This window comes from Cervus elaphus, chromosome 12, assembly GCF_910594005.1.
Source record: "Cervus elaphus chromosome 12, mCerEla1.1, whole genome shotgun sequence".
Taxonomy (NCBI): domain Eukaryota; kingdom Metazoa; phylum Chordata; class Mammalia; order Artiodactyla; family Cervidae; genus Cervus; species Cervus elaphus.
In genome coordinates, this window is record NC_057826.1 from 91,552,707 (window position 1) to 91,577,194 (window position 24,488).

At 43.1% G+C, this 24,488-nt stretch overlaps 1 protein-coding gene and 1 non-coding gene across 6 annotated transcripts; both read left to right on the forward strand.

The window, feature by feature from the left end:
- Positions 1-1,119: 1,119 nt before the first annotated feature.
- ZBED3 (zinc finger BED-type containing 3) lies at positions 1,120-20,148 on the forward strand. 5 transcript variants are annotated; one of them, XM_043920678.1, is made up of 5 exons: positions 1,120-1,333; positions 2,655-2,708; positions 6,168-6,324; positions 13,890-14,005; positions 15,225-20,148. In XM_043920678.1, the coding sequence occupies exon 5, from the start codon at positions 15,239-15,241 to the stop codon at positions 15,863-15,865; it is 627 nt and encodes a 208-aa protein (XP_043776613.1). In that variant the 5' UTR covers positions 1,120-1,333; positions 2,655-2,708; positions 6,168-6,324; positions 13,890-14,005; positions 15,225-15,238; the 3' UTR covers positions 15,866-20,148. The 5 variants fall into 5 exon arrangements, with proteins under 5 accessions (XP_043776613.1, XP_043776611.1, XP_043776614.1 ...); XM_043920676.1 differs by lacking the exon at positions 2,655-2,708; XM_043920679.1 differs by lacking the exon at positions 2,655-2,708 and having other exon boundaries at positions 13,895-14,005.
- On the forward strand, positions 5,929-6,065 carry LOC122706061. The gene has a single exon (XR_006344312.1). It is a non-coding gene; the product is annotated as a small nucleolar RNA SNORA47 (small nucleolar RNA).
- Positions 20,149-24,488: the final 4,340 nt, after the last annotated feature.

Sequence of the window (24,488 nt, forward strand, 5' to 3'; positions counted from 1 at the left end):
TGACCCCATGGACTGCAGCACACCAGGCTCCTCTGTCCTCCACTATTTCCTAGAGTTGGGGGTCAAATTCCTGTCCATTGAGTTGGTGATGCCACCTAACTGTCTCATCCTCTGCCGCCCCCTCACCCTCTTGCCCTCAATCTTTCCCAGCATCAGAGTCTTTTCCAATAAGCTGGCTCTTCACATTAGGTGGCCAAGGTATTGAAGCTTCAGCAACAGTCCTTCCAATGAATATTCAGAGTTAGTTATTTACTCAACTTCTCTTAAAAGGATGATACAATCGCTGCCCACTGTCATGTGACAGGCAAGTCTTCTTTATAAGAGGAATATACATTCTGGTCCCACTGACAGGCTTTGTCAAGTTAACTTGCTTTGGTCGACAGAAAGTGAGTAGAACTGAAGCCAGCGGAACTTAGGTATGTGGAATGTGAACTGTTTTGTTTTAGGAGCAGCACGCGCCAGTGGTTTATAAGAGCCGATTGTTACACTTCCAGAAACTTGGCAAGCCACTTGTTCAACCATTAGTAACCCGCCCGAAGTCCTTTGTGGTTGTGAGTATTTACATCATGGAAATAGCAAACACCACAAATTAGGACGACTCCTCCCTCAAGGTGGTTTCCAGCATACCATCAGCATGTCCCCCCACAAGCTGATCTTTCAACCTGGAGCCTGGAAGCCAAAACAGGGGTGGAGCCGAGCCAAAGCCGCCTGCAGCAGATGTAACTCGATTGAGAAACGGATCTTTGTTTTTGTAAATCACTGAGCTGTAGGGGTTGTTTGTTACCTCAGCACAATCCACCAAAAACTGACTGACACACCACGCTAACATTACTAGGTTTTCTCTCTCTTTTTTTTTTTTTTAATTTTTTTTACATTACTAGGTTTTCGTGAACACCCGTGAGCCCTACCTTTATCTGTCCAGACTTTAGTTCAGGGCGTTTCTTCTGACATCTTGTGGCTTCACACACCTTGAACCTGAAAGGATGAAAATTACACTCAGAGACTCAAGCCCAGGAACCGAGGTCTTGGAAGATGAATATAAAGATATAAAAGTGTAATTATACTTGTAAAAAAATCACTGACCTACTACATCCTTTTTAAACCTGGGCAAATGCAAGTCTGCCGCTGGTGGACTCGGACGGTCTGGGAGTGGTTTCCCAGCCCTTCCAACAACAGGTCCTCCCCCACGCCCCTTCCCAGCCAGGCTCCCGAGAGCGCTGTGTCTTTAAGGGGGACGCGCGAGCTTTCCGCCCAGGACGACACGTCTGCGAGGGGCCCGGAGGGGCTCTGCCACCCGGACTCCCGGCCCATCGCCCGCTTCCGAGGTGACGGGGTGAGTGTGGGCGGCGAGATGGCCGCGGCGCGCGCCCACGGGGAGACTGGGGACTCCCGCGGCGGGGGCGAGGCGGGGGGCTCCCCCGGGCCTGCCGGCTGGAGAAGTGAGCTGGGGGCCGACCCCGGGCCCGGGGGGCCGCCGGCGCTCGGACACCGGGCGCGCCAGGGGCCCGCATGCCCTCCGCCGTGGTCGGGTCGTCCTTATCGTGAAAGATGCGTCTGGACCCGGGATTCTGCGTTGAGGCCTCCTGCAGTTTCTTTGTGCACCTCGTTTTGCTCCGTCTCTGCCATCTCTCGTCCAGAAAAAAGTTATTTAGGAATATCGAAAATAATGTGCTCTTCCCTCATTAAAGTTGCCTAATTGTAGTCAGGACAAAAAGTGGGCCCTTTCTCTAATTGAGACTTTCTTCCCAATTTGGCGAGAAACTGAATGCAAGCCAGATGCTCAGACAAAGACCCCGTGCTCAAACAAAGGGATTTTCTGATCTTTCGGAACAGACAGGAGCAGTTTGCTCTAATCACTTACGGTAACCTAATGCTCGAAGTTTACCAAAGTTATTTTTCCCTCCTTGAAAGAAAAAAATAAGTACCTGACACCATGAGAACTTCTAATTAGCCAAGACTACAAAGATAATGGTTTTTAAGAGAAACTGTTGTAGAAATTAGCTTGATAAATTGCCATAATTAGGGTAATCATTTGGTGCACTTTTCATTAATGTAATTGTTTGTATACTTTTTTGGACTAAAAATAGCTTGAGGCAACTGACAATGAAAAAGTATACAATAAAGTATGTAAAAGTCAGGAGCCAAAACCAGGTAATTAAAATCTTTCTGTGTTACAAAGATCTTGAAAGTAGGACAGCATTAACATCCCTCTAATTCATTTAAATTATGCATTTTACAAGATTAAAATGGATCAGCACCCTTCTTTTTAGGAACAAATGTATTAAATAAAGTAATGTAGGCCTGAAATGAAGGTCCACTTTAGGGAAGATTTTTATTTAAAAAACGCGTTAATAGGGTTGCTTAGCCTTTTAGCTAATGGTAGAGGTATCTCAGATTTTCGTTTATGACATTTAGACAATATCTCTGTATACCAGTTAATTAGTTGTGGGTCCGTACAGTTTTTACACTCCATGTGTAACATTTTTCTAAACTTTTTCACTTAATTCCATAACCAATGTATCCATCCTTTATAGTTTGGAAGCATTTTTAATTCATTTAAGCCTTCAGCCTGCTGACTACAGCCTAATTTTTCTAATTGTCTGGATATGTTTATAAATAGATTAATACATGGTAGTAAATTAATATTTCAACAGAGATGGACAGGTAACAGATGAATTGTGGTCTCCTTGATACGTCAGTTGTCACAGGTAATTATTTGTATTAATTGTTATATTCTGCTTTGATTAAAGTTACTGGTGGATAAAAATGTTTTTAGTGTTTCCACACAAGTCTGTGTGGCTTTCACATTAGAGTGAATTTCTCACTTAAGATCCAGCCAGGCTCAACCTACACATACTTGTTTATAACTCTGCTGGATTAATCCACCTAAAGTGATTAACCCTGGATGGACAAGCAGAGCTTTAATTCATCTGTTATTTCCTTTTGAGAACATTGCCTGGTTCTTTGGCCTTTGGCTTGCCTGATATTTTGTATGTGTAAAGCTTAAGTATAAAATAATAAAATTAACATGGGTGGCTTACGGGATGATTCTCAATGTTATAGTCATTCATGGTGTATTTACACCATTATTTACACAAACTATTCATCCAGGTTCTGATCTCTTCCCTTATTCTCTATATTGGTATTCTGGGAGATCATACTGAGAAATCTGGGTTTTAATCTCATAAGTTATTAAAAGAATACAACTTCTTCAGAGACCATCAAATGCAGAGGTAATTAACACAAATGTCTTATCTTCCACCAGCTTAGACATCACCCCTTCCAATTAATAGATAATAGAATGAAAACTCGTCAAAGGAGAATTCAGAAGCATCATACCACCAACACTACTTTTTCCTTTTTCATAAAATAACTAAAGTCTACTCTTTTTTCCAGTTTTTTTTTTTCCTGCCTGAAATTGGATTCAAAAATTTCCACTGTTAATTTCATGCTAGCAGAGCTTTTATTTAGCTTGAAGAAATTTTATTTAAAATATGAGCTTGGAAGCCAGATTATACAACTAAAGAACTGCAGCTTTATTTTTTAGATTCAGCTCTCTGGTGATGTGTTTTAGTAACTGTTGTACCCTGGGCAAGGTAGGGAAAGGATGTTTAAGCAGGGGTGTCTGCATGAACGTTTGTGTTAGGGTCCCAAACCCACCCCTCCCCAGTCCTCATGAGTGAACACTGCTCTGACCTTTATCATGGGCATTAGCATGTTGAAGCATCTCTCCTCAGCAGATGGCAGGCTTCTGGAGGGCAGGGAATATGTGGCTCTCCTCTTGGCATCCTGGGTGGCAAGCACATGCCTGGCCCTGAGCAGGTACACAAGAAGAGTTTGAATGAAAGAGTGGATGTAGTGGACCTAAGTCAATGGACCTAAGTCAAATAATTACTGTCACTGGCATATTTCTGATAGTTTAGGAAAAATTGTTTAGGAAAATTGTTTAGGAAAAATTGTTTAGGAAAATTGTTTAGGAAAAATTGTTTAGGAAAATTGTTTAGGAAAAATGAAGAGAACTTTTAAATTTTCATTTTCTTCTTTTTACCTAACCATATCAGTTAATAGATATTTGGTTTTGGGGGGTAATCAGTAAGGACGAAATGCATATCACAGGACTCCTGTGAACTAGGCCTTCCTATATTATCTTCTACCTTGCTATATTATCTTCTACTTTTCTATCTTATCTTCTACTTTCCTATTTTGCAGGAAGATCAACTGAGGAACTGAAAATAAATTTGGTTGATGATGGGGAAATGGATCTATGATTATTTTTAATTTGCCTTTTGTATTTAAAAAAAAAAATCCTCAGAATTCTTCTTACTTAAACTACCTCCTCTATTGTATACAAAATGTTAAAAGAGAAAAACAGCACTGCCTTTTAGCCATTAAGATCTTCAGGTGAGCATGTGTGAGCAGTAAATACTGGGAGCTTCCTTTTGTTTATACTTGGAAATGATAACGAGCACTGGGGAGTCCAGTAGTGACATCACTTGCATTATCTGATTTCAGCCACCTGTTTATTAGGGGCAACTAATCTCACCATTTCCCCTGACAGATGGGGAGATGGAGGACTCACATGAGCTGGGACTAAGAAGCATAAGATCAGGCTCATTTTGTTTAATGCAGTGTCCCCTGAGTGCCTGCCCTCTGCCGGGGAGACGAGTGAGGTGGGTGCCCTCCCATGGCAACCCCCCCCCACTCTCTGGATAAAAGAATCTCCTTTTGCCCAGGCAGGGGACATCGAACTACCCGCTTGAAGCTAGCTCACACACTGGGACCCCTCCAGGGCCAGATGGCAGCATACTATACCCCATGGGACTGTCTCCTCCAGCCTGCAGAGTTAAGGCTACCTAGGCCTGCCTGACTCACATGCTTGAGGACTGTTTTATACAATTATTATTTATACATAAATATAAATATAGACTCTGCCGTATACATAACTCTGCCTAAATGGACACATGACCACCTGCACGCTTCCTGAGCGCCCTTGTCTTTACTTCTTCCCCTTCTCCTTTCACATCAGCTGCTACCCCCTCAACCCATTGTGTGTCTCCTTATTTTTCTTTATATATATATGAGAAATCTTTAATCTGTGTACCCTATACAGATCTACTTATTATTTAATACAAGATCATATTGTACACATTTTTCTGCATCTTGCTTTTCTTCCTGAAACATTATTCCAGAAATCTCTTTGGCAGAGCTCCAATCCAGTCTTTTTAATGGTGGCATAATATTCCCCAGGGTGACTATACATTATTTACCCAGCCATTCTCCTGCCGATAGGCATTCCTTTGATTCCAGTCTTTAGCCATTCTAAACAACTCTGACAAACTCCTAATACATATTACTTTACATATTGGTCCTTTTTAGTTATACAGAACAGATTCCCAGGAGTTGGATCCCTGATTATATGTGTTTTTAATTAACAGAAATTGCAGACTGCTCTTCCTAAAAGCCTTCCCATCTCCACTAGGAGCGCATGAGTATGCTCTTTTCTCAGCCTCTCTTCCAGCTTTGGCTGACACACCTCTTCATTTGTGTTAGTGTGAGGGATCTAACAACAGACTTAATATAAGTGACGTTGTGCATCTTTTCACAAATTTCCTGGCCATCTGATTTTGCTCTAGAGTCACTCACATCTCTGGCCCATTTTTCAGCTGGCTTGTCTGTTTCTTCCCAGCTTGTAAGAGCTCTTGGTGTATTACAGTTGTGGCTGAAGATTCTAAGACTTCTCTTCCGAGCCCAGCTGATGGGAGTATCTCTCCCTCTGCCCTGTAGGGATGGTTGAAATGAGCCCAGGGCTGGCATGGCAGAGCTAGGAAGGCTCTCCTAGGAATGTTTGGTGGCCACAGTTACTGCTGGTCACTCTTTAGAGACTGAGTGTTAAAAGAAGACCCTTTGGAGAGGGAACGTAGCTGTTGTCGGAGGATGAGAAGGTGAGGCAGTTCCGAACCATGCTGCCTGCCACCGGCTGAGACCTCCGAGAGCGAAGGCCTGCAGAGGCAGAGGAGGCCCCTCTGCCGCCCTCGGAGGGGCAGCGCTGTGCTGGCCGACACTTGTGGTTTTGCTTGTCCCTGGCTCAGATAAGCACTCCACTAAATCCAGAGGGTTAAGTCATCAAAATCAGTGCTTCTGACCCCTGTTTCCACTTTGCATCTTAGAACTGACGGCACTCCTGCATGTGGCACTCCTCTGGGCACCCCAGATTTGGAAGAAACCCAGAGACATCTTGTAGGGAGATAAAGCGTGACAGTAATTGGCCACCTCCGGCACTTGCAGGGGCACATCAGTAATAATAACTCTCAGACTTCGGCACAGGTATGAGAATCTGAAGCTTACGTACCATTTTCAACCCCTATCTCACAAAAGCATGCAATCTCAAGAATGCAAAGCAATAGTCTTGATACTATACAAAAACTTTAAACCTCTTGATCTATAAAGTAAATATAGGGACTCATGGTGAAAGTCACTCAGTCGTGTCCGACTCTTTGTGACCCCATGGACTGTATAGTCCATGGAATTCTCCAGGCCAGAATACTGGAGTGAGTAGCCTTTCCCTTCTTCAGGGGATCTTCCCAACCCAGGGATCAAACCTAGGTCTCCTGCCTTGCAGGCAGATTCTTTACCAGCTAAGCCACCAGGGACTCATAGTACTACTATTTTCTATTATCTCCACTTTTATGCATTTCTAGTAGTAAAAAAAGGTGGTGTACTCTGGAAAGATAAGATTCTAATTTAGAAGAAATGGAATTCTAAAAAAAGAAATGTAGAAAAAAAATTTAGGTAAAGTTAGATTACAAAAAAAAAAACAAACCAAAAAAACCTCTAAAACTAAAATCTGGCTCTGTTTACTAAACATCATGTTTACTGACATTAAAAATGTTACTCTTGAAGGGGGTCTATAACTTCCCTTCTCATCCCACTGCTTCAGCTTTGGGGGTTTAGTGGTTTAGTAAATCTCTTGAGGGAAATTTAGCCTTTAATTTCTTAAGACTTTTTATACTAATTGTCCTATTCAAATCAATGCCTATTATATCAGAAGATATGTGAATAGATATTTCTCTTGTTAAAAGAGGCCTGGTACTTAGGTTTTTTGATGATTCTGGTAAATTTGGTTTTGGTTTTTGTTGAGTCAAGAGATAATGTTAAATATCCTGCCTAATCTCAGAGGAATTATTTGGTGGGGAAAAAAACAAATGAGACTTAGAAAACTATACTACATCTGTAACAAGCAACTGAATTGAAAGCTTCGCTAAATACTGTTATTAAAGCAACCTGTGGCGCCCGGAGTTGATTGCTGGGGGCGCGGCCTGGCTGTGGTCGGGGACGCCATGGTGCTGGCCTCCGCAGTGCGCATGCTCTGCATGCCGGCTGTGCCCCGGGGCTGCTGAGCGCCCAGCCGACCTCCACACCCCAGGTCCATGCGGGCCCCAGCTCCCTCCAGGGCTTTCATTTGTTAGTTTCTGATGTGAGGAAGTTCAAGGATGAATGAGCTGGGACAGCTGAGGCAGGAAGCCAAGCAGCTGTGGGATCAGATCCGGAGCTCAAGCCCCGAGCCTTTGGAGTGGGGGCACTGCCTCCAAGACCCTAGACTATCAGAGAACTAACCCTGCTGCTCCTGCTGCTAAGTCGCATCAGTCGTGTCCGACTCTGTGAGACCCCATAGACGGCAGCCCCCAGGCCTCTCTGTCCCTGGGATTCTCCGGGCAAAAACACTGGAGTGGGTTGCCATTTCCTTCTCCAAATAGTGAGAACTCACAAAGGAAGCCACTTGAATATAAGACCCAGCATCACCCACCCACCCGTAGCACCCTGTGCAGGACACCTCATCTAAACAACAAAAAAAAATACAAACCAGATCACCAGCAGACAGGATTACCCCCTCACTCAGCCTTGCCCATCAGAGGAAAAACAACAAACAAAAACTCAGCACAAATCTCACCCTATAGGAAGCTTACACAAACCACTGGACCAACCTTAGGAGGGCAGAAACCAAAAGGAAGAAAGAATTCAACTCGAAGCCTGGGAAAAAGAGACCTCAAACGTAATAAGTTAAAAAAAAAAAAATAATGAAAAGGCAGAGAAACACTAGGCAAATGAAGGAACAAACTAGAAACACAGAAGTCCAAATAAATGAAGAGGAAATAGTCAAACTACCTGAAAGAGAATTCAGATAATGATAGTAAAGATGATCAAAAACCTTGAAAACAAAATGGAGAAAATGCAAGAATTAATTAACAAAGACCTAGAAGAATTAAAGAATAAACATGCAGAGACAACACAATTAATGAAATTAAAAATACTCTAGAAGGAATCAATAGCAGAATATCTGAAGCAGAAGAACAAATTAGTGAAGTGGAAGATAAAATGGTGGAAATAACTTCTGAAGAGCAGAATAAAGTAAAAAGAATGAAATCCAATCAATCAAATCCAAGAGGCACAGAGTCCCATATAGGATAAACCCAAGGAGAAACATGCCAAGACACATACTAACCAAACTAATAAAGACTAAACACAAAGAAAGAATATTAAAAGCAGCAAGGGAGAAGTAACAAGTGACATACAAGGGAAACCCCATATGCTTAACAGTTGATCTTTCAGCAGACATTCTGCAGGCCAGAAGGGAATGGAAGGATATATGTAAAGTACTGAAAGGGGGAAATCTACAACTATGATTACTGTACCTGGCAAGGATCTCATTCAAAATTGATGGAGAAATAAAAAGCTTTCCAGATAAGCAAAAGTTAAGAGAATTCAGTACCACCAAACCAGCTTTACAACAAATGTTAAATGGACTTATATAGTCAAGAAATACAAGAGAAGAAAAAAGATCTACAAAATCAACCCCAAACAATTAAGAAAATGGCAATAGGAACATATATATCAATAATTACTTTAAATGGATTAAATGCTCCAACCAAAAGACACAGACTGGCTGAATGGATACAAAAACAAGACCCATATATATGCTGTGTTCAAGAAACCCACTTCAGACCTCAAGACACATATAGACTGAAAGTGAGAGGATGGAAAACTATATTCCATGCAAATATGAAGAAAAACAAAGCTGGAGTAGCAATCCTCATATCAGAAAAAATAGACCTTAAAATAAAGAAGTTACAAGAGATAAGGAAGGACATTACATAATGATCAGGGATCAATCCAAGAGGAAGACATAACAATTGTAAATATCTATGCACCCAACATAGGAGCACCTCAATACATAAGACAAACACTAACAAACATAAAAGGAGAAATTGACAGTAACACAATAATAATAGGAGACTTTAACACCCCACTCACAGCAATGGACAGATCATCAAAACAGAAAATTAATAAGGAAACGCAAGTCTTGAATGATACATTAATGAGATGGATCTCATTGATGTCTTCAGGACATCCCATCTAAATGCAGAATGCACCTTCTCAAGTGCACATGGAACATTCTCCAGGATAGACCACATCTTGGGTCACAAATCAAGCCTCAGTAAACTTAAGAAAATTGAAATCATGTCAGGCATCTTCTCCAACCACAACACTATGAGACTAGATATCAATTACAAGAAAATAAGTATAAGAAACACAAACACATGAGATTAAACGACACATTTCTAAATAACCAACGGGTTACTGAAGAAATCAAAAGGGAAATCAAAAATTTTCTAGAAACAAATGACAATGAAAACACAACAACCCAAAACCTATGGGATGTAGCAAAAGCAGTCCTAAGAGGAAAGTTTATGGCAATACAATCCTACCTCAAGAAACAAGAAAAACATCGAATAGACAACCTAACTTTACACCTAAAGCAACTGGAGAAAGAAAACAAAAAAGCCCAAAAATTAGTAGAAGGAAAGAAATCATAAAGATCCAAGCAGGAATAAATGAAAAAGAAATGAAAGAAACAATAGTAAAGATTAATAAAACTAACAGCTGGTTCTTTGAGAAGATAAACAAAATTGACAAACCTTTAGCCAGACTCATCAAGGAAAAAAGAGAGAAGAATCAAATCAACAAAATTAGAAATGAAAAAGGAGAGGTTACAACAGACAGTGCAGAAATACAAAGGATTATAAGAGACTATTATAAACAACTATATGGCAATAAAATGGATAACCTGGAAGAAATGGACTGATTCTTAGAAAAGTTCAATCTTCCAAGATTGAACCAGGAAGAAATAGAAATTATGAACAACCCAATTACAAGCACTGAAATTGAAGCTGTGATCAAAAATCTCTCAAAAAATAAAAGCCCAGGACCAGATGGCTTCACAGGAGAAGTTTTAGAAGCCATCCTTCTAAAACTCTTTCAAAAAATTGCAGAGGAAGGAACACTTCCGAACTCATTCCATGAGGCCACCCTGATACCAAAACCAGACAAAGACAACACAAAAAAAGAAAACTACAGGCCAATATCACTGATGAACATAGATGCAAAAATTCTTAACAAAATTTTAGCAAACAGATTTCAGCAACACATCAAAAAGCTCATACACTGTGATCAAGTTGGGTTTATTCCAGGATGCAAGGATTCTTTAATATATGCAAATAAATCAATAGGATATACCATATTAACAAATTGAAAAATAAAAACCATATGACAATCTCAATAGATGCAGAAAAAGCCTTTAACAAAATTCAGCACCTATTTATGATTAAAATTCTTCAAAAAATGGGCATAGAAGGACCCTACCTCAACACAGTAAAGGCCATATATGATAAGCCTACAGCAAACATTATTCTCAATGGTGAAAAATTGAAAGCATTTCCCCTAAGATCAGGAACAAGACAAGGGTGTCCACTTTCACCACTATTATTCAACATAGTTCTGGAAGTCCTAGCTATAGCAAGCAGAGAAGAAAAAGAAATAAAAGGAATCCAGATCAGAAAAGAAGAAGTAAATCTCTCACTGTTTGCAGATGACATGATACAACCCTAAAGATAGTATCAGAAAATTACTAGAACTAATCAGTGAATTTAGCAAAGTTGCAGGATACAAAATCAATACCAGATATCACTTGCATTTCTATATACTTACAATAAAAAATCAGAAAGAGAAATTAAGGAATCAATCCCATTCACTATTGCAACAAAAAGAAATATCTAGGAATAAACTTAGCTAAAGAGACAAAAGAACTATACACAGAAAATTGTAAGACACTAATGAAAGAAATCAAAGATGACATAAACAGATGGAGAGATATTCTGCATTCCTGGGTAGGAAGAATCAATATTGTGAAAATGACTATACTGTCAAATGCAATCTACAAATTCAATGTGATCCCTATCAAATTACCAGTGGCATTTTTCACAGAACTAGAACAAAAAATTTCACAATTAATATGGAAACACAAAAGACCCCGAATAGCCAAAGCAGTCTTGAGAAAGAAGAATGGAGCTGAAGGAATCAACCTTCCTGACTTCAGGTTATACTACAAAGCTACAGTCATCAAGACAGTATGGTACTGGCACAAAAACAGAAGACCAATGGAACACAAAAACATAGACCAATGGAACAAGATAGAATGCCCACAGATAAACCCACACGCCTATGCATATCTTATTTTTGACAAAGGAGGCAAGAATATACAATGGGGCAAAGACAACCTCTTCAATAAATGGTGCTGGGAAAACTGGACAGCTACATGTAAAAGAATGAAATTAGAACACTTCCTAATATCATACACAAAGATAAACTCAAAATGGATTAAAGGCCTAAATGTAAGGCCAAAAACTATAAAACTCTAAGAGGAAAACATAGGCAGAACACTTGATACCATAAATCAAAGCAAGATCCTCTATGACCCACCTCCTAGAGTAATGGAAATAAAAACAAAAGTAAACAAGTGGGACCTGACTAAACTTAAAAGCTTTTGCACAGCAAAGGAAACTATAAGCAAGGTGGAAAGACAACCCTCAGAATGGGAGAAAATAATAGCAAGAGAAACAACTGACAAAGGATTAATTTCCAAAATATACAAGCAGCTCATATAACTCAATGCCAGGAAAACAAACAACCCAATCAAAAAGTGGGAAAAAGACCTAAACAGACATTTCTCCATAGAAGACATACAGATGGCTAACAAACACATGAAAAGATGCTCAGTCGCTCATTATTAGAGAAATGCAGATGAAAACCACAATGAGATATCACCTCACACCCGTCAGAATGGCCATCATCAAAAAATCTACAAACAATAAATGCTAGAGAGGGTGTGGAGAAAAGGGAACGCTCTTGCACTGTTGATGGGACTGTAAATTGATACAGCCACTATGAAAGACAGTATGGAGATTCCTTAAAAAACTAGGAATAAAACCACCATATGACCCAGCAATCCCACTCCTAGGCATATACCCTGAGGAAACCAAAATTGAAAAAGACACATGTATCCCATTGTTCATTGCAGCACTATTTACAACAGCTAGAACATGGAAGCAACCTAGATGTCCATCTACATGTGAATGGATAAAGATGTGGTGGTACATATACACAATGGAATATTACTCAGCCACAAAAAGGAACACCTTTGAGTCAATTCTGATGAGGTTGATGAACCTAGAACCTATTATACAGAGTGAAGTGAGTCAGAAAGAGAAAGATAAATATTGTATTCTAACACATATATATGGAATCTAGAAAAATGGTACTGAAGAATTTATTTACAGGACAGCAGTGGAGAAACAGACCTAGAGAATAGACTTATGGACATGGGGAGAGGGGAGGAGAGGGTGAGATGTGTGGAAAGAGTAACATGGAAACTTACATCACCATATGTAAAATAGATAACCAACGGGAATTTGCCGTATGGCTCAGGAAACTCAAACAGGGGTTCTGCATCAACCTAGAGGGGTGGGATGGTGAGGCAGATGGGAGGGAGGTTCAAAAGGGAGGGGCTATATGTATACCTATGGCTGATTCATGTAGAGGTTTGACCAGTGAGCCAGAGAAATTGCTCAGTCTTGCCCAACTCTTTGCGACCCCACGGACTGTAGCCTACCAGGCTCATCCATCCATGGAATTTTCCAGGCAAGAGCACTAGAGTGGGTTGCCATTTCCTTCTCCAGGGGATCTTCCCAACCCAGGTCTCCCGCATTACAGGCAGATGCCTTTCCATCTGAGCCACCAGGGAAGCCCAGAAAACAACAAAATTCTGTAAAGCAATTATCCTTCAGTAAAAAAAAAAAAATTTTTTTTTAATCAACTTGTTTTTTCTGTTCTCATCTTTGTCTTCAGTCATCCCTAGTTGCCTTTAATGAAAGATTCTGGAACTTCACCATCTCCACTGCTGCTGCTTCAAAACCTGGCAGAAGGAGCACCGGCCATCTCACTGGCCAGTATTCTCCCAACCTGGCCTGAATTTTCCCCATGAAATAGGTTCTCAGGAGAGCTCCAAGTTGTTCTCATTATCATTTTTTAAACTTCCAAAGCATATTTGTTGAGAATCATACATTTGACCCTTTGTGAAGTTATTTTTTTAAAGAAGAAATGTCACCTTTTCTATCTCCCTCCTTATTTGATAGGTCATCACACTGGGAAATGCTTTCTTAATAGAAAAGACCTTGCAGTGGGAGGCACTGTGTTGTGTTTGGACCCCTTTAACTACAACTATTTGTTGGACCAAGCAAACACTATTATTTTTTTCTTCCTTAATTAAAGGAACTGACCAAGCTTTTTATCTTGCAAATATAGAGAGAGGGCCATTTAGTTGGGATACGCAGCACGGAGAACTAATTTTATTTGTTTTATGACTGGAGCAACTATGAGAGGGTTGGGAAATGACCAGCAGAAGGTCATAGCACTGGCTAGTATTTCTAGTGTCTACACTTAGGGCTGTTTAATTGAATGTCTTTTACTGGTTGCCTGTCTTCTGAATTTACTCCTAGCACAGCTGATGGTTCTTGAGATCTCAGAAGTCACACTACGGTGTTTCCACCTGAGAACTTGGGTTGGCTGGAAACCCTGAGGCAATGACCGAGACTGCCCACCGCCTCATTTAAAGGTAAAGTTTAGAAAACTGCCTTGTATATTGCTGTTTTCTAAATGAGATGTACATTTTAATGACTCTTAGGACAATATTCTTATAAGCACGTGGTTTTTAAAATCACAAAAAGAAAGATATTTTTATCTTGAAAACAGTTTTCTCTGAAAGCTTTTTAAAAAGCTGCTCAGTCCTAGCACTTAACGTCTAAGAAACAAAATTTTCATTCCTAAAACTTTTTCCCCATCACTTCCTTCCTTCCATAACACTGCGAGAATTCAAAAGGGAGCCTTGCTTTTATTCGGAAAAGAAGGTCAGTTTCCTTTAAAGAGCATAAAAGAGACTAGTTAAAAGTTATATATATATATAAAGCACTTTTTAAACTTATGGGAAGCTTGTCTTCCCAATTTTAGTCTCAGTACTTGTTAGGTAAGGATCCAGTGAATTTCGAAGACTCCTGGTTAAGAAAAGAAGGCCTAGGCATCTTCAACATTTTTTTTCTGAGTAATTAACATGCTGAAATAAACAAATGAACATGCATACTGAGAAAGATGTTATTTCTCAAGGGCACTTGCTCCTTGGAAGAAAAGCTATGACCAACCTAGACAGCATATTAAAAAGCAGAGACATTACTTTGCAAACAAAGGCCTGTCTAGTCAAAGGTGTGGTTTTTCCAGTGGTCATGTATGGATGTGAGAGGTGGACTATGAAGAAAGCAGAGCACTGAAGAATTGATGCTTTTGAACTGTGGTGTTGGAGAAGACTCTTGAGAGTCTCTTGGACTGCAAGGAGATCCAACCAGTCCATCCTAAAGGAAATCAATCCTGGGTGTTCATTGGAAGGACTGATGCTGAAGCTTTGGCCACCTGATGCAAAGAACTGACTCATTGGAAAAGACCCTGGTGCTGGGAAAGATTGAAGGCAGGAGGAGAAGGGGATGATAGAGGATGAGATGGTTGGATGGCATCACCGACTGGATGGACATGAGTTTGAGTAAGCTCCGGGAGTTGGTGATGGACTGCATGCTGCAGTCCATGGGGTCACAAAGAGTCGGACACGACTGAGCGACTGAACTGAACTGAGAAAGAAATGCAAGTGACTCTCCAAACTACAGGATTTTATCAGTAGCGAGAACGAGGCATGGCTTCTTCACAGGTTAAATCTAGTCCTAGAAGTGGTGTGTTGGAGCGGTTGCACATGTAATTTTGCGGTCGTCTTAATCCTGTCTCCCTCGGTGCAGGTGCTGCCTAAAGAATGAGGAGCGAAGAGCCGGCCGTGACCATGGAAGAGACCGGCGGGCCGGACGCGGCTGCGGGCCGCCTTGGGGCGCCGTACTCCGAGGCCTGGGGGTACTTCCACCTGGCTCCCGCGCGCCCCGGCCACGCGGCGGGCCCCTGGGCCACCTGTCGGCTGTGCGGGGAGCAAGTGGGCCGCGGCCCGGGTTGGCACGCGAGCACCCCGGCGCTGTGGAAGCACCTGAGGAGCGCGCACCGGCGGGAGCTGGCGGAGAGCGCCGCCCGCCGCTCGCCACCCGCCGCGCCTGGCCCCGTCGCGGCCGCCGAAGGCGACTGGGCGCGCCTGCTCGAGCAGATGGGCGCGCTGGCCGTGCGGGGCAGCCTGCGCGAGCGGGAGCTGGCGCGGCGCGAGGCGGCCGTGGAGCAGGGCGAGCGCGCGCTGGAACGCAGGCGGCGGGCGCTGCAGGAGGAGGAGCGCGCGGCGGCCCAGGCGCGCCGGGAGCTGCAGGCCGAGAGGGAGGCGCTGCAGGCGCGGCAGCGGGAAGTGAGCCGGCGCGAGGGCGCCTTGGCCCCGGCCCCCCCGCTCAAAGACGAGCCCGAGGGGGACCCTAGGGACGGCTGCGTCATCACGAAGGTCCTCCTGTAGGTTTTGGCCGCTCCCACCCCCCAGCTCCACCAGCGGTATTCCTCGTGCGGCCCGCAGAGCGGCGTCTTCAGCCTTACCTGGGAGGGGGATCCCTTGACCCCTCTGCCGAATTGAAATCGCCAAATGCAGGGTCTTGAGAAGCAGAACCAGAACATGCTCGTGGTCCTTTCCGGCGGCCTCCTCTGCTGGTGGCGTGGCGTGGGATCCGCTCAAGCGGCGGTTTTCCTCTGACCGCCTTTGGAAAAGAGTCCACCGGCCCCATGAACCTAGGGCACTTGGAGCCATGGCCATTCTGTGGCTGGTAATTTTGAAAGGACCGAAACTTCCTTATACACCAAGGACTGTCGCACCATGTGCCCGCAGCCCAGGGTAGAGTGTGCATTGAAACGAGGATCAGGCATTTTTACCCCAAAAAGTTTTCCGCACTTCCTAACGAGTAAGTCTTTGATGAGTAGCCCTTGCCCAGCACCAAGTTCTGAACGGGAGGCCGTTTAGTTTCCAGAACTGCTCATTACCCTATCATTCCTAGTGCCTTAGGGAGGCAGTCCTGGAGAAGCCCTCTTTTTGCTCCCCTCCCCAGCTGGCCCCCCCAGCACCAAGCGCTTTGTCTTAGCTCCACCATCTTCCTTCCCCTGTTGGAGGCCTGATGGCAGCTGTGATACATTTCCCCACTTTACTGCCTCACACCTGCCACTTTACTAGCAAGACCTGACCTCAGCGCTCCTTGACAGGAAGCCCCCCCCCCCCCCCCCCCCCCCCACCCCGTCTCCTCAGTCCTCACACCTGGGCCAAGGGGAAGGCACCCCCCATCTGAGGCCACCTTCTTCACCTTTACTGGGCCTTTTGTTGTTGCCATGCTAAGTCATGTCCAATTCTTTTTCAATCCCAGGGATTGTAGTCCCCCAGCCTCCTTCCTGGGCAGTCATACGGAGTGGGTTGCCATTTTCTACTCCAGGGATCTTCCCCATTTAGGGATCAAACCCACGGCTCCTGCGTTGCAGGCGGATTCTTTACCACTGAGCCGCCTGGGAAGCCCCATGGATGTCTTACAGAATGTCCGATATTCTGGATTTGTCTGATTGTTTCCTTAGGCCAAATTATGTACTCCTCCTTGGTTCATCTACCCAGAGAGCTACAACAGCCACCTCCGTGCCAGAAACTCCTGACTACCTCCAGCCTTGTGTGTTCTTCCCAGGCCCGTCCTTCATGTTCCGTCCCCTGCAGCGTATCTCCACCTCTGCTGGCACATCCTGCCATTGGGGATGGAAGGGGTAAATGTATTCAACTCCACATCCCCACCCCTGACCCAATGACTGAGAATTACTGGGCTCTTAAAATGTGTCAGGTACATTTACATGTATTATCTCACTTTATTTCCATAGCAGCTCCCTGGGGAGGGGGCATATTGATACTAACACTCCATGCATCTTACAGCTAATGAAACAGAGGGGTTAAGTGGCTTGTACTGGATGACAGCTGGTAAGCAGTAGTGTCAGCAGTCCGGTCCAGTCTCTACCTCCAGACGCCACGTTCCCGGCTGCTGTACTGTTGCCCTGGTTACTCACTCATCCCAGCTGCCACCTGTTTGCGTCCTGATTCCGGCTCCAGGCCGCGCCGTCAGTGACGCGGACACGTGCTGAGCACTCACCGAGCCAGAGGCGCGCAACCATGCTGTACAAGAGTAACTGCCTACCGTGCAGCGACCCCGTGGCATCACTACTCCCACACCCACAGGCTTAGAGGAACTAAGGGATGTCAAGGAAGAGTGGGATTTGAGCAGCAGTCTCGCTGAATCCTAGGCCCCTGATCCATTGGGTCTATTTCTAGTGGCTCAGCCGGTAATGAAGAAGACCCAGGTTCGATCCCTGGGTCAGGAAGATCCCCTGGAGAAGGGAATGGCAACCCACTCCAGTATTCTTGCCTGGAGAATTCCATGGGCAGAGGACCCTGGTGGGCTACAGTCCATGGGGTCGCAGAGAGTCAAATACGACTGAGTGACCTTCACTTTAACACCTGTCTTCCTTCTGATGTCACCTGCCCAGCTCAGGGCCCGGTTATCACTCAGCTGGGACTCACCTTTCCATCCTTGTCTTCTCACACTACCACCTACCTGACACTCAGCTTGACCAGCAGAATTGTTCTGACACTGATTATATCACATTTCCTGCTCAAGACTGGTGATCACCCATCTTCTACAAGCGCTAACTTCGTGGCCTGACAGTCAAGTCCCCCCAGCTCTGTGCCAGCCTTATCTGTCCCCTCTTCCACACACTCTGTATGCTTCAGCCAAACTGGACTCCTTGTTCTCGTGATGTGTCCTGTTCTTGGCACCTCTGTGCCTGTTTGCCTCTTAAAAAAAAAACCCTTCAATCTGAGTATGAAAAGTACCACACATTTTCTAAGAGTAAGCTCAAATTTGACTCTCTACATGAAGCTTTCCTGAATTCCTCATCATTCAGAAATGGTTCCTTACTTCTCTGGACTCTCAGCCTTTCATATCTCAGAGCCCTTAGAAGGCCCTCTGGCGTGTGCCCTCGGGAGCCGGGCTGGTGTTCATTCATCCGGGTCCCCCAGTGTCTCACCTGTGGCAGCTGCTCAACAAATATTGGAGGCGATAAACCCATTCAGTGTGTTTAAGATTTTTTTTGAGTTTTCCCACTTAATACAATTATTCCTTTATTTTAATTCTGAGTGGAATTCCTAACAGAAAAAAGAAGTAGCCTAAAAGGAAACAGCAGTAAATTTTTAAAAGCTGTTTAGTCAGTGAACTTTTGAAGTGTCAGTTTGGGGCTGTTTGGTTTGAATCTAATCACACGGCATGTCAATTATCAGGAACACTTTTCTTAAAAAAAATTTTTTTTTTCATTACACAATTAATATAAATGCAATGCCCCAATCTAGGAAGAAAAACTGAAAGAAAAAAAATCTCCCAAAGTCCTGTCATCTTAGTCAGACTGCTATTAACATTTTTTTTTATTCTTCTGTCTCCTGCAATTTTTGTATTACTCTAAAAATAGTATGTTATTTCTGTTAAGAACTGAAATTTAACTTCTTCATGTGTGTTTATAATTGGGCTATACAATCTGAATTTGGACTTTTAGGAAGGAAAAAAATAGTACAAATGTCACTCTTCAGTTTTACCAATTGTTCGAACCATTAAAATAAGCAGAGTGACTTTTAGAATCTTAACCACTCTTTCAAGAAAGGTGGCTAATGGGTGCGCCAGTCATCTGTTCAGGGGATGGGGAAAGCAATTAGCCTGACTGATGACTTACTACTGGTTCTGGGAGTTAAACACTTTTTACACTTCTGCATGGCTATAGCTTTTTCATATCAAGCATAAATTACTTTTATAATTAAAAATAAAAATTACTTCTTGCAAATGGAAAATCCTTACTATTAGCATTCAGCATATTTAAGATAAACAAAACTTCCCACACAAGAAGTGAGATACCCTGCAATTCCAGAAAAGCCTAGAAGGAAATGCAGTCCAATTCCATCATCCACTCTTAGTGGCTACGATGGCTCACCCGACTCCATCCTCATCAGATATTCTGCCTCTTTGGCCCTGAGGGCTTCTGCTGGCTCACCTGGCAAGCACAAGGGCTACCAGGACCAGCTGGCTGAGCTGGCATCCTGCCAGGTAAGTGCCGGGAGCTGCAAGTGCAGAGGTGGGTTCTGGGGATAGCATCTGTCTCTCTGGCCCAGTCTGCTCACGTTAGAGTTGTCACTGCTAATGGGTGATGGGGATGTGCCCTTCTTATACTGGCAGAACGTCCCTGATTGATACAATAAGCCTTGCTAATAGCAGCAGACAGTTGCTGCCTTTGAGGGCAAGGTACATGGCAAGGTGGATGGCTGGAAATGGGATGCAGAATGCCCTGAATCCAACTCCTGAACTCCCGCCATGATGCCAAGTGATGGGTCACTTCTTTAAGTTGAGATTCGGCAGAGGAGAGGGTGTGGGCAAATCAGGGTAATGACAACCAAGGCTGAGAGAGCTAGGGCTCTTTATGCACCTCAGGTATCATCCTTCGAGGCTGGAGAAGGGAAGGCCTTGCTTAGTTTGGGCTGAATTTCTATTTTAGAAAGCTGTCTTAATGTCTCAGAAGGGATTCATAAAAACTAAGTTTTTGTTTTGCTACCATGGACTTATTGGGGAATTCTGTTTCTAAAGGTTTGATCTTCTTCAGTCCGCTCCTTTGTTTGGAAAATGGATGAAGTGGGCATTAAGGTCCCCTTCGGCTCTAATATACTATGATAACATAAAGTACAGTGAAACATCAATATCTGAGTGAATCAGTTCTGTTTAGATTTTCCTGTTAATTATAGATTTAGAAGAAAGTGTTTAAATTCACATGTATGTGTTTATTATTAAAAATAACAATAGTATATCACACTTCTACAGAAGTGAGGCACTTAACTCTATGAGATTCACTACCTAGAACTGAAAATGTGTGTAAGCATGCTCTCCCGGTCCTCACAGCACCCTGCAAGCAGAACAGGTATAATCATCTGTGTGTTACTATGAGGCCCCACACTTCAACATGGTGAAATGGCCTACAAAAGACCACAGCTCCTAAGCAGCAGACTGGAGACTGGACCTCAACCCATGAGTCCCAGCCAGATGTGGAACCAAACAGCTGCACCTCCTTCCATGGCTCTCTTCTGGCCCACCTCTTCACCACTGCCTGACCTCTGTATCGTGGCCTGAGTGTCTGCTGACACTTGGGTCCATGTGGCTACTTCCCACCCATGAGCTCTGGTGCTGAGAGGAAGCAAGGTTGACCATTAATAGTTTCGTAGGGCTGCTGTAACAAATTCCACAAACTTGGTAGCTAAAAACAGCACAAATGTATTAACTTACAGTTCTGCGGGTCAGAAGTCTTAAAATGCATCTCAAAGTGTTGGCAGGGCTGTCTTCTTTTCTAGAGGCTCCAGGAGAGAATCTTGTTTTTGTTTTTTTGCTTTTTCCAGTTTCTGGAGGCTGCCCACATTCTGGCTGCTTCTTCAAGGCCCAATCTTTCTCACAGCCCATCACTCTGTCTCCCTCGTCCACATTTAAAGGACTGTCTGCTGAACTTAAGTTCAGTTGGTCAGCAACCTAATCCTATCTGCGAACTGAAGTCTCCCCTGCCAGGTGATACTGCGGTTCCAGGGGTTAGGATATAGACACTTGGGGAGGTGGGGAAGTGGCAGGCATTATCTACCTACCACAGCACATTACACTGTCTGACCCGGGTGTGGGTGGGGGTGGTGTCAGAAAGGAAGGTGCCTGATGAGGAGCCCCTCTTCCTTGGGAATCAGCACTTTACTGGGGTCCTCATCTTTCCCTCTTGTGTCTTCCTCGGTCTCTGCCCAGTGCAGGGAGTCCTCATAGGCTTTTCTGAGAAAGATACCTGGAAAAGGATATGAGGAATACCTCTGGAGTTTATAAATTTGTACAGACTAGAAAGGCTGGTGTGTGTGTTTGTGTGTGTGTGTGTGTGTGTGTATGAAGAGTTGATTGAGTCTTTAGTCAGATGTGAATTAAACTCTTTAAGTTTAAAAAAAAAAGTACTCATATGTTGATTAGTAACAATGTTGAAACAAAAAATTAAAAATAAAATCTAAGCTTCCAACTACCTATGTTAGATGTCACCTTGGCAACCACTTAAGTCTCTCTGAAATCCAGTTTCTTCATCAGTAAAATGGGGATAAGACATACCTTACAGAGTTGCTATTATGATTACTATTTAGGCAGATTCTGATGTACTTTAAACTCAGTAACAATGACTTCTTTTTTTTCTTTTCTCTTACTTATCTGAAAGAGAGCTCAAAACCAATCCAAAGGACTTCAGCAAGAGCAGGTTCCCCTGAAATGATTCCCAAGAGGAGAGGAACATAAGCCACGAGGGTCTGCTAAATCATTTTCCCTCATGATGAAACTACTTTTCTATCAGAACATAAATTTCACACCCAATTTGCCAAATAAGCTAATCCAGTCAAACTCAACATGACTTGTGACTATCAAGTCATCTGACCAATCTTACAAGTAAATACATCAAAGCCGATCCATCTATGCACTTCTGCCTTCAAAATCACCTTTGAAGATTGTATAGTTATTCCACAAGTGCTTCCATGCTTAAAACTTCTGGAACTCTTTTTTCAGAGTTGCCTTTGGAGTTTCTGGCATGTTCTAAAGTTACCAAATATTCATCTTTCCAGGAAAAGTTGATTTTTGAAAAGAGCTGCCAGTTACCAAGAGCCCAGTCTGATGAATATAACCAGATTAACATTTCTGGTTAATAGGGTGTGATTATAATAAAGCAGCGATAATTTTGTGTGTGTGGTTCATAAATTGGCCTTGAAGGTGTTGTACATTAAGGTTAAGTAAAGGGAGCATAATCGTTGTGGCGATTAAAGCCCATTTTAGTGGGTTTATGATGTGAATGAATTCAGATAGCACTGGGAGTCATTACATATTTAAACAGTATTAAATGTTTCTCTTTATGAAAATCTTAATTATGACATTCTCTGAAATCTGATTTCATAGTATTAAAATGAAGGCTTTAAGGAAAAGCATTAAATGCTAATGAGAGCTTTATTATTTCAGTATATATTCTCCTGGGCCTTCGGTCAAGGTAAGTAATGATCAGATGAATGAGTTGGCAACCTTCCTGGCCTCTGAAGTCTACTAGTAATTGGAAGCTAAGTAACACACTGTCACATGTTTAAATATATTTAATAATATTCCACCAACTTTTCCCTGTCTTGCTTTTCTGGGCAATGAAACACCATGGCATTTTAACACAGATAAGGAAAGCTAGCTTTCTGTTGGGAGAATTCTGAAAGTCATCCTTACTCAGCACACACAAGACACTGTTTGCGTCCATCACATTAGCTTCCCCAAGTGTGTCTGTTCCTCATCCTCCAGGGACTTTTGATTTAAATGTTTTCCATCAACTCCAATTTCTATCAACTTGATAAATGGTTTTTGTTTTCTTTTCTTTGGTACTTCAGTGCCCTATTTTTCAGACTTAGGACCACAAAACCCAAATGTCTGATGAGGCAGAGGTATTAATATTTTCAGGTAGTCAGAGAAGATGCATCATCAAGTGAGGGGCTTGCCGCCTCTAAGGTTCTTCTGTTGTCTACATATCCAAAACCCTTAAAAGCATGACTGAAATATTTTGAAGGCAGAGTTTATAAGATTCCCCTAAGAATGTCTGATTTAGGGACAAATCTGAAAGTACTATTTATATCCCAGGTGGTGCAGTGGTAAAGAACCCGCCTGTCAATGCAGGAGACACAAGAGAGCCAGTTCCACCCCTGGGTCAGGAAGATCCTCTAGAATAGGAAATGGTAACCCCGCTCTTAACTCTGTCAACGGCATGAGAACTGGACGCACCAGTTTGGCATCCCATCCTGTTCCCACCTCCCTCTCTCTCATTCTCACACTCACACACTTGTAGCTCCTACGGCAATGCCACAGGTTCTGTCAAACAGTCTGAAAACCAAATTTAGATCCGTGTTCTTCTAACTGTAGGGCTCAGCCCATTAGTGGATTATAAAATCAAAACAGTGGTTGGAATTAGTAATTTGGAAAAGAAAAACAAAAGAGCATTACATGAACTAATGGCTAGGTGAAAGTGACTCAGTCATGTACGACTCTTTGCAACCCCATGGACTATACAGTCCATGGAATTCTCCAGGCCAGAATACTGGAGTGGGTAGCCTTTCCCTTCTCCAGGGGATCTTCCCAACCCAGGGATCAAACCCAGGCTTCCTCCACTGCAGGCGGATTCTTTAGCAGCTAGCCACAACGGAAGCCCAAGAATACTAGAGTGGGTAGCTTATCCCTTCTCCAGCGAATCTTCCCCACCCAGGAATCAAACCGGAGTCTCCTGCATTGCAGGCAGATTCTTTACCAACCAAGCTATCAGGGAAGCCCTAGTATTGGTATATATAAAACCTGTTTTATATGCACACACAGACCCTCACATAGTGAGCTGAGACATAAACTGTATTTCTTAATGCAGATCATGGTCAAAATGGCTTGAAAGCCTTTGCTTTACCTTCTCTTGTAGCCTCAGTTTCTTCCATTTTCTCAGTCACATAAACCTCCATTGATACCAAACCACTTGTGGTTCCTCAAACCCAATCTGCTCTTCTTTTATGTGTCCATGTTGTATGGTGCTAGGCACCTCTTCTGTGTGTGTTAAGTATATGGTGCAAGGCACTGGGAATGAGTTGTGAGGAAAACCAAAATCTTGCTCATATGGACAAATATTACACGAACCACACTAACATTTAGCTGTGAACCCAAGTTAAGTAGTCTAAATGAAACAAATCTGGGTTTTCAAGAACATGAACCAAAGGCAATTAATCTCAGGAGACAAGGGAGCCATCCCTGTAGAAGAATCCATTAGCGGAGAGCTAAAGAACATGTCAAAGTTAACTAGGTAAACAGGCAGGGGAAGAGCATTCCAGATAGAACAACATGTAGGCGGCCCTGGGATGAGAGAGAACATTGCATGTTTGAGGAACTGAAAAAAAGCCCAGGGAACAAGTGGGAGGGCAATACAAGACAGGACTGGAAAGGCTGGCAGTGGCTAGACCAGCTGGCGACATAGGGGCATGC